The sequence below is a fragment of the Lupinus angustifolius genome, chromosome LG09 (genome assembly GCF_001865875.1).
Source record: "Lupinus angustifolius cultivar Tanjil chromosome LG09, LupAngTanjil_v1.0, whole genome shotgun sequence".
Classification (NCBI taxonomy): Eukaryota; Viridiplantae; Streptophyta; class Magnoliopsida; order Fabales; family Fabaceae; genus Lupinus; species Lupinus angustifolius.
In genome coordinates, this window is record NC_032017.1 from 18,461,416 (window position 1) to 18,470,038 (window position 8,623).

Consider the following 8,623-nt stretch of genomic DNA (forward strand, 5'->3'; position numbering starts at 1 on the left):
ATATATTTTTATATTTAAAATTAATATAAAATTATGAGCTTCTATAAAATGGTTGAAGCCACCAAAGGCTTCCTCAAAGTCAAATGAGGCTTCTCCCTGAGTTAATCTGAACATAATCACTTAAATACATCATTAAATACTAAATGTCCCTATGAATTTCCTAAAGACCTAAACTTCAAACTAATTGGTGTTAATATCTGTAGTTTATATACCATAACTTGGTTGTCCTAAAATTCTCCTAGTCAAATCACTCTTGAAACCTACACATAGGTTCACCTTCTTTCTTTTGTTTAATCTTTATTTGACTCCTTGAGTTTTTAATAAGCACACAATTACAGCTTCAGTGTATTTAAACTATGCATGACAGTGACATTAGTGGAGGGATTTAGGTTCATACATTAATTTTGGTAGGTTTTCTCATTCAGGTTGACAACGTAACTTTGACTTTTAAGTTATATATATATATTCCAAAGCAGCTTCAGAAGTCTTAAGAGTTTACAGCTTAAACCATAGACCATAACCCTTCTGTCAGTTTCATTCAGGTTGGCTAATTGTTTCTGAATTATTGACCATAATTATTAATATCTCTTTTATCATTAATCTATATCTATAATCCATAGAGGTGGTTATGTACACTAGTGCTTGAATAATTGTGTATGAGTATGAGCCTATTTTGCATGCAACATTAATGTTCTTATAGTGATTAAATGCTTCAATTTAATCATCTTCATTTAGTGTTCTTATAGTTTCTTGTACTACAGGTAAAGGTTATTGTTGATGTCTTCAATGGATCATCAAGGTGATGAAAATCGTGAAACAAAAGAGATGGATGAGAGAAGTTTGTCAATGTCACATGGGCAAGAACCAAATGTGCACAGAGTGGGAGTTCCTCCAAAACAAAACATCTTCAAGGAATTCCAAGCTACTGTAAAAGAAACATTCTTCTCCGATGATCCTTTACGCTCCTTCAAGGATCAAACTAAGTCCCGGAAGCTCATCCTTGGCATTGAAGCCATGTTCCCCATACTTAGTTGGGGGAGAAATTACACGCTTAAGAATTTTAGAGGAGATCTTATAGCTGGTTTAACTATTGCAAGTCTCTGCATTCCTCAGGTAAATTTGCTTTAAAATGTTGATTTTGAGCTTTTGAAGAACAGTAAAATGCTTCATTGAATTGATGAGAAGTATTGATCAATACATATATAAACAGCTTCTATAACTAACTACCAATTGATTAACTAACTGACTTGCCAATTATGCAATCTAACTAACATTAACTACCACATGACTTCCTATGCAAGTTATACACGAAATGACTAATTGCAGAAGTTAACTGTTGGGTTTATTCAAATGTGAAGTCTCTTGATAACTGGTTCCCCCGATCGTGGTCTGGTCTAACATTAACAAACACTCCTAGCAACCTTGATAACTACCCTGATTCTTATAGCCTTTTTACTGTTATGACTTATGACTTTTTCTCCTTTGCTTCTTTCTTCTTCTGGAGATTTAATTGTAATACTTAACTTGAAAATCAGGACATTGGATATGCAAAACTTGCAAATTTGGATCCACAGTATGGACTGTGTAAGACTCTTGTCTCTCATTAACATCCCAAGTTGCATGTGTTTTCTAGATGTCGTAGACTGAGAGTTTGTTTGCTTTTGTTCTACATTTTATTACAGACTCTAGCTTTGTTCCGCCACTGATTTATGCTGTCATGGGTAGTTCTCGTGATATTGCAATTGGACCGGTGGCAGTGGTTTCTCTCTTGTTGGGGACTTTACTTCAGAATGAGATTGATCCTGTTGCAAATCCAAGAGATTACCGGCGACTTGCTTTTACTGCCACCTTTTTCGCTGGGATTACTCAAGCAACTCTTGGAGTTTTTAGGTATGACACTTTTCACTCTAGTGTTAAGCCAACCTCATATGAAGGCATCACTTTCTTTTAACATACTATGATGCTATTTTGGTTGGGTTGATCTTTGGACCAGGTTAGGATTTTTGATTGATTTCCTATCCCATGCTGCAATTGTTGGTTTTATGGGTGGAGCTGCTATCACAATTGCCCTTCAACAACTTAAGGGATTCCTTGGGATTAAAAAGTTTACAAAGAAAACTGATGTTATCTCTGTGATGCAATCAGTATTTTCATCAGCCCAACATGGAGTATGATTTCTTTTTCTCTCTATACTTGTGCACATACAAAGTGTTGCCAGGAGTTTTATTCTGTAGATGTGTGTGTATAACTGTATATATATGTGCTTAAATTGATTAGCATGTAACATATTGCAGTGGAACTGGCAAACTATAGTAATTGGAGCTAGCTTTCTGACTTTTCTTCTGTTTGCCAGATATATTGTAAGCACCTGAAATCATTGTTATTTATTCCTTTTCCTTAATGAGATTGTCGAGATTGTAAATTATTTATGTTAGTATCTTGTGATATGTGGATCAGGGGAAGAAGAACAAGAAATTGTTCTGGGTGCCAGCAATCGCCCCATTGATATCGGTTATACTCTCGACTACTCTTGTATACATAACTCGTGCAGACAAGGAAGGTGTTGCAATTGTAAGTATATATGTATTGCCCTTCTGATCCTGAATATGGAAGATTATAATCATAATCTTGTGACTAAGTGATGGTGAAACTGATTTAGTACTAATAAGCTTTTGTCCGTTGATGTGTGAAGATAAAACACATAGAGAAAGGGATCAATCCTTCTTCTGTGAAGGAAATTTATTGGAGCGGTGATTACCTCGGCAAAGGTTTTAGAATTGGCATCGTGGCTGGCATGATAGCATTGACTGTAAGCAGATCTAAACTCTAATTTTCTCGCATGAAGAGTATTTTAAAATTTAGGTGTGCCTATGATAACCATTACATTTCGGTTATCAGGAAGCCGTAGCAATTGGAAGAACATTTGCTTCTACGAAGGACTATCAACTCGATGGAAACAGAGAAATGGTGGCATTAGGAGCTATGAATGTTGTTGGTTCAATGACTTCCTGTTATGTAGCAACTGGTAAGAAATATGTAATAAGCAGTGATGTCTGAGTTGTAAGCATATTTTCTTCTATCTGCCATAGATCAATAACGAAAATAAAAACAAAAAACTGAGCATATAAGGGGCCAATTACTTTAAGGCCTAAAGGGACATGAAGAGAAATTGGGGTTATAATCATCTTATGGTAGATTTCTTCATAATTCATCATGCAAGTGCATGTAATAGACTGAATGTTTATAGCCTCTGATCCACCTTCTTGCTGTCTTCAGGTTCATTCTCTCGATCGGCCGTAAATTTCATGGCTGGCTGTGAAACTGCAGTCTCCAATATTGTCATGTCCATTGTTGTGTTCTTAACCCTGCAATTCATCACCCCTCTTTTCAAATACACTCCAAATGCTATTCTTTCTGCTATCATCATTTCTGCTGTCATCAACCTTGTCGACTATCAGGCAGCAATTTTGATATGGAAGATTGATAAATTTGACTTTGTTGCTTGCATGGGAGCATTTTTCGGGGTCTTTTTTGCCTCGGTTGAGATTGGACTTCTAATCGCTGTAAGTACTAAGGCTCAATTATCTTACGCTCTAACATGTTAAACTAGACTTTGATTGGTTGTATTGAATTGGCTATCCTTACATGTTGTGGCAGGTCTCTATATCCTTTGCAAAGATCTTATTACAAGTCACAAGGCCGCGAACTGCTATTCTCGGAAAGATACCGATGACAACTGTCTATAGAAACATCCAACAGTATCCAGAGGCCACTAAGGTTCCTGGTGTGTTGATTATAAGAGTTGATTCTGCAATATACTTTTCCAACTCCAATTATGTTAAAGAAAGGTAATGATGTATTCGTCCTTTGTATATAAATCAATCGACTATAACTGTTACCTGAACTTCTAGATTGATCTCGAACGAAAAAATCATGTTTTTTGTTATATATCTACACATATGTTTAAAGAAGTTTCAATATGTTGCAGAATATTAAGATGGCTGGTGAATGAGGAAGAAGAAATAAAAGGAAACTACCAAACAAGAATCCAATTTTTGATAGTTGATATGTCACGTAAGTATCTATAATGTTCTAATTAATTTGTCACATTTTCCTCAAACTAAGGACATAATTTTGGATTATCTTTAACCTCAAAGTAAACACATAACATGTGTTCATTGCAGCCGTTACTGACATAGATACCAGTGGCATTCATGCACTTGAAGAATTATATAGAAGTCTTCAGAAACGAGGTATTCAGGTAATTAACCAAAGTACCAAATTATTATACATCTTTTCTAATTACAATAATTCTAAATGATATCATATAATGTAACAATTATGTAACCAATGCAAATCCAAGAGATTACCGGCGACTTGCTTTTACTGCCACCTTTTTCGCTGGGATTACTCAAGCAACTCTTGGAGTTTTTAGGTATGATACTTTTCACTCTAGTATTATGCCCTGCACATGTCTAGTGTTGCCAACCTCATATGAAGGCACCACTTTCTATTAACATACCATTATGATATTCTGGTTGGGTTAATATTTTGATCAGGTTAGGATTTTTGATTGACTTTCTGTCCCATGCTGCAATTGTTGGTTTTATGGGGGGAGCTGCTATCACAATTGCCCTTCAACAACTTAAGGGATTCCTTGGGATTAAAAAGTTTACAAAGAAAACTGATGTTATCTCTGTGATGCAATCAGTATTCTCTTCAGCCCATCATGGAGTATGATTTCTCTTTCTCTATATATTCCTGTGCACACCGAAACTGTTACTAGGAGTTCTATTCTGAAGATGTGTGTGTACATGTTGCTAAAACTGATTAATATGTTACATATTGCAGTGGAACTGGCAAACTATAGTAATTGGAGCTAGCTTTCTGACTTTTCTTCTGTTTGCCAGATATATTGTAAGCACCTGAAATCATTGTTATTTATTCCTTTTCCTTAATGAGATTGTCGAGATTGTAAATTATTTATGTTAGTATCTTGTGATATGTGGATCAGGGGAAGAAGAACAAGAAATTGTTCTGGGTGCCAGCAATCGCCCCATTGATATCGGTTATACTCTCGACTACTCTTGTATACATAACTCGTGCAGACAAGGAAGGTGTTGCAATTGTAAGTATATATGTATTGCCCTTCTGATCCTGAATATGGAAGATTATAATCATAATCTTGTGACTAAGTGATGGTGAAACTGATTTAGTACTAATAAGCTTTTGTCCGTTGATGTGTGAAGATAAAACACATAGAGAAAGGGATCAATCCTTCTTCTGTGAAGGAAATTTATTGGAGCGGTGATTACCTCGGCAAAGGTTTTAGAATTGGCATCGTGGCTGGCATGATAGCATTGACTGTAAGCAGATCTAAACTCTAATTTTCTCGCATGAAGAGTATTTTAAAATTTAGGTGTGCCTATGATAACCATTACATTTCGGTTATCAGGAAGCCGTAGCAATTGGAAGAACATTTGCTTCTACGAAGGACTATCAACTCGATGGAAACAGAGAAATGGTGGCATTAGGAGCTATGAATGTTGTTGGTTCAATGACTTCCTGTTATGTAGCAACTGGTAAGAAATATGTAATAAGCAGTGATGTCTGAGTTGTAAGCATATTTTCTTCTATCTGCCATAGATCAATAACGAAAATAAAAACAAAAAACTGAGCATATAAGGGGCCAATTACTTTAAGGCCTAAAGGGACATGAAGAGAAATTGGGGTTATAATCATCTTATGGTAGATTTCTTCATAATTCATCATGCAAGTGCATGTAATAGACTGAATGTTTATAGCCTCTGATCCACCTTCTTGCTGTCTTCAGGTTCATTCTCTCGATCGGCCGTAAATTTCATGGCTGGCTGTGAAACTGCAGTCTCCAATATTGTCATGTCCATTGTTGTGTTCTTAACCCTGCAATTCATCACCCCTCTTTTCAAATACACTCCAAATGCTATTCTTTCTGCTATCATCATTTCTGCTGTCATCAACCTTGTCGACTATCAGGCAGCAATTTTGATATGGAAGATTGATAAATTTGACTTTGTTGCTTGCATGGGAGCATTTTTCGGGGTCTTTTTTGCCTCGGTTGAGATTGGACTTCTAATCGCTGTAAGTACTAAGGCTCAATTATCTTACGCTCTAACATGTTAAACTAGACTTTGATTGGTTGTATTGAATTGGCTATCCTTACATGTTGTGGCAGGTCTCTATATCCTTTGCAAAGATCTTATTACAAGTCACAAGGCCGCGAACTGCTATTCTCGGAAAGATACCGATGACAACTGTCTATAGAAACATCCAACAGTATCCAGAGGCCACTAAGGTTCCTGGTGTGTTGATTATAAGAGTTGATTCTGCAATATACTTTTCCAACTCCAATTATGTTAAAGAAAGGTAATGATGTATTCGTCCTTTGTATATAAATCAATCGACTATAACTGTTACCTGAACTTCTAGATTGATCTCGAACGAAAAAATCATGTTTTTTGTTATATATCTACACATATGTTTAAAGAAGTTTCAATATGTTGCAGAATATTAAGATGGCTGGTGAATGAGGAAGAAGAAATAAAAGGAAACTACCAAACAAGAATCCAATTTTTGATAGTTGATATGTCACGTAAGTATCTATAATGTTCTAATTAATTTGTCACATTTTCCTCAAACTAAGGACATAATTTTGGATTATCTTTAACCTCAAAGTAAACACATAACATGTGTTCATTGCAGCCGTTACTGACATAGATACCAGTGGCATTCATGCACTTGAAGAATTATATAGAAGTCTTCAGAAACGAGGTATTCAGGTAATTAACCAAAGTACCAAATTATTATACATCTTTTCTAATTACAATAATTCTAAATGATATCATATAATGTAACAATTATGTAACCAAACTAGTACTACCTCTTTCAACAGCTTGTTCTGGCAAATCCTGGTCCAGTAGTGATAGATAAGCTCCACACATCAAACTTTGCTACTTTGCTTGGTGAAGATAAAATTTTCCTCACTGTTGCTGAGGCTGTTGAATACTGTTCTCCAAAGCTGGCTGAAGACCCATGAAAAATTTAGATAATGTAATCTTTCTTACCTTAGGATATAGGAAAAATGTGATCAAGATTAAAAAAATGGAATTTGAGTTGAGACCCATACTTTAAGCTAAGTAGTTAATCAAGAAAGTTGTGATCACTATAAAAAGTTGGTAGAAGTTTGGCCCTGTCTAGCTAGTTAGTGATATTGGATTCTTATCCTATTAAAGGGGTAGATAAAAGAAAAATGTAATGGTGCGCATAGAGTTAATAAAATCTTCCTATTGGAAATAGTAATATTATGTGTATAATGCCTTAGTATATCAAAATTTAACAACTTGATCTATACTTCTGTATAAAAAACTTGTCCAGCTTATTAAGTGTAACAAGAAAAAACATGTTTAAAAATTGTAACAAGAAAGTATGTTTTATATAAAGGAAAATTTATAAGTTTGATGTACAAATAACATTATTTATAATCACTATATTCTAATCAGGACATGCAAAACTGAGCTTAAGGTGCTTTATATTTATATGTAAATTGGATGTCATACAAGTATCATATTTGGAGTATTAAAAACAAAGTTTTAAAGTGTTGTAAACCACAAACTCTTCGAGGTGAGTTTATATTGTAATTACACTACAATGGATGGGGACATTGGTATGCGGAATCCAACTCGTGCCATGTTTTGTTTTTACGGTTTAATGTTGGAAATTTAGTGAAGTATGTAATGCTTAAATATGTAAAAAATCAAATAAATAAATAATGTACAGCACATGAATTGTACAAGTATTCTGAGACGCCCTTCTTAGTATTTAGTGTAGGACCTATTGATAGAACTAGATGAAGAATTAGATTAGAAAAAATGTCATATATTTATACAAAATCAAACCATAATTTCTCATACGCACATAATGATAACATGCAGTCATGTATTACAAAAATATATTTTACAATGATTGACTTATAAATATATAACACATTATTTTACCATCACTAAGGCATGCCACTCTTTTATCTTTATTCTTTTGTTGTCACATAGTCACACATGTGACACTTTGTTAATTTTTTTAATAAGAAACGAATTCAAAATTATATATTATGCTATAATCTAATTAAGATTAAATTATATTTCATATAAGCATAATTATTTAAGAAGATTTTTTCTCCTATGCTGAGTGGGTATTACAACCATAAACTTATCTTCATTTTTGTGAGTACCTCACTTGTTCTCCTAATCTTCTATCTTATCATTAATAAATTTCAATTTGTGTAAAATAGTTATTTAAGATGAGATGATTTACATCTTAAATGTGTATTTTACATTATCAATAAAATAAGTTTCCTACAAAGCCAACAATTGGAATAAAGACTTACATAAATTAGGGAAAATTACCTTCCTATAGAATTGAATGTATTGCTTTAAACAAGAGAAATGTGAAGTTATTTCCAAGACTTTTTAGTACGTGTTCTGATAGGAGGGCTTAGGTGGGTCATAGGTGTGTGGAGAGAAGGGGTGTGGAACTGGTAATTATCATGGACAAGAAAGTTGTTTGAGTGAGAAAGATCTTTAATAAATGA

General features: G+C 34.3%; 3 protein-coding genes across 3 annotated transcripts; all 3 read left to right on the plus strand.

The window, feature by feature from the left end:
- Window positions 756-4,347, plus strand: LOC109355850 (sulfate transporter 1.3-like). Its single transcript, XM_019599094.1, has 12 exons — window positions 756-1,113; window positions 1,536-1,584; window positions 1,683-1,890; window positions 1,994-2,168; window positions 2,295-2,360; window positions 2,458-2,571; window positions 2,693-2,809; window positions 2,899-3,025; window positions 3,277-3,563; window positions 3,658-3,848; window positions 3,989-4,074; window positions 4,185-4,347. Exons 1-12 carry the CDS (start codon window positions 778-780, stop codon window positions 4,319-4,321), a joined length of 1,893 nt encoding a protein of 630 aa, XP_019454639.1. The 5' UTR covers window positions 756-777; the 3' UTR covers window positions 4,322-4,347.
- LOC109355851 (sulfate transporter 1.3-like) lies at window positions 4,358-6,449 on the plus strand. Its single transcript, XM_019599095.1, has 8 exons — window positions 4,358-4,435; window positions 4,560-4,734; window positions 4,852-4,917; window positions 5,015-5,128; window positions 5,250-5,366; window positions 5,456-5,582; window positions 5,834-6,120; window positions 6,215-6,449. The coding sequence occupies exons 2-8, from the start codon at window positions 4,609-4,611 to the stop codon at window positions 6,407-6,409; spliced, it is 1,032 nt and encodes a 343-aa protein (XP_019454640.1). The 5' UTR covers window positions 4,358-4,435; window positions 4,560-4,608; the 3' UTR covers window positions 6,410-6,449.
- LOC109356316 (sulfate transporter 1.3-like) lies at window positions 6,735-7,300 on the plus strand (the record flags this gene model as incomplete). Its single annotated transcript, XM_019599643.1, has 2 exons — window positions 6,735-6,818; window positions 6,932-7,300. Coding segments are annotated over 2 exons (228 nt in total), but the record flags the coding sequence as incomplete, so codon positions are not given.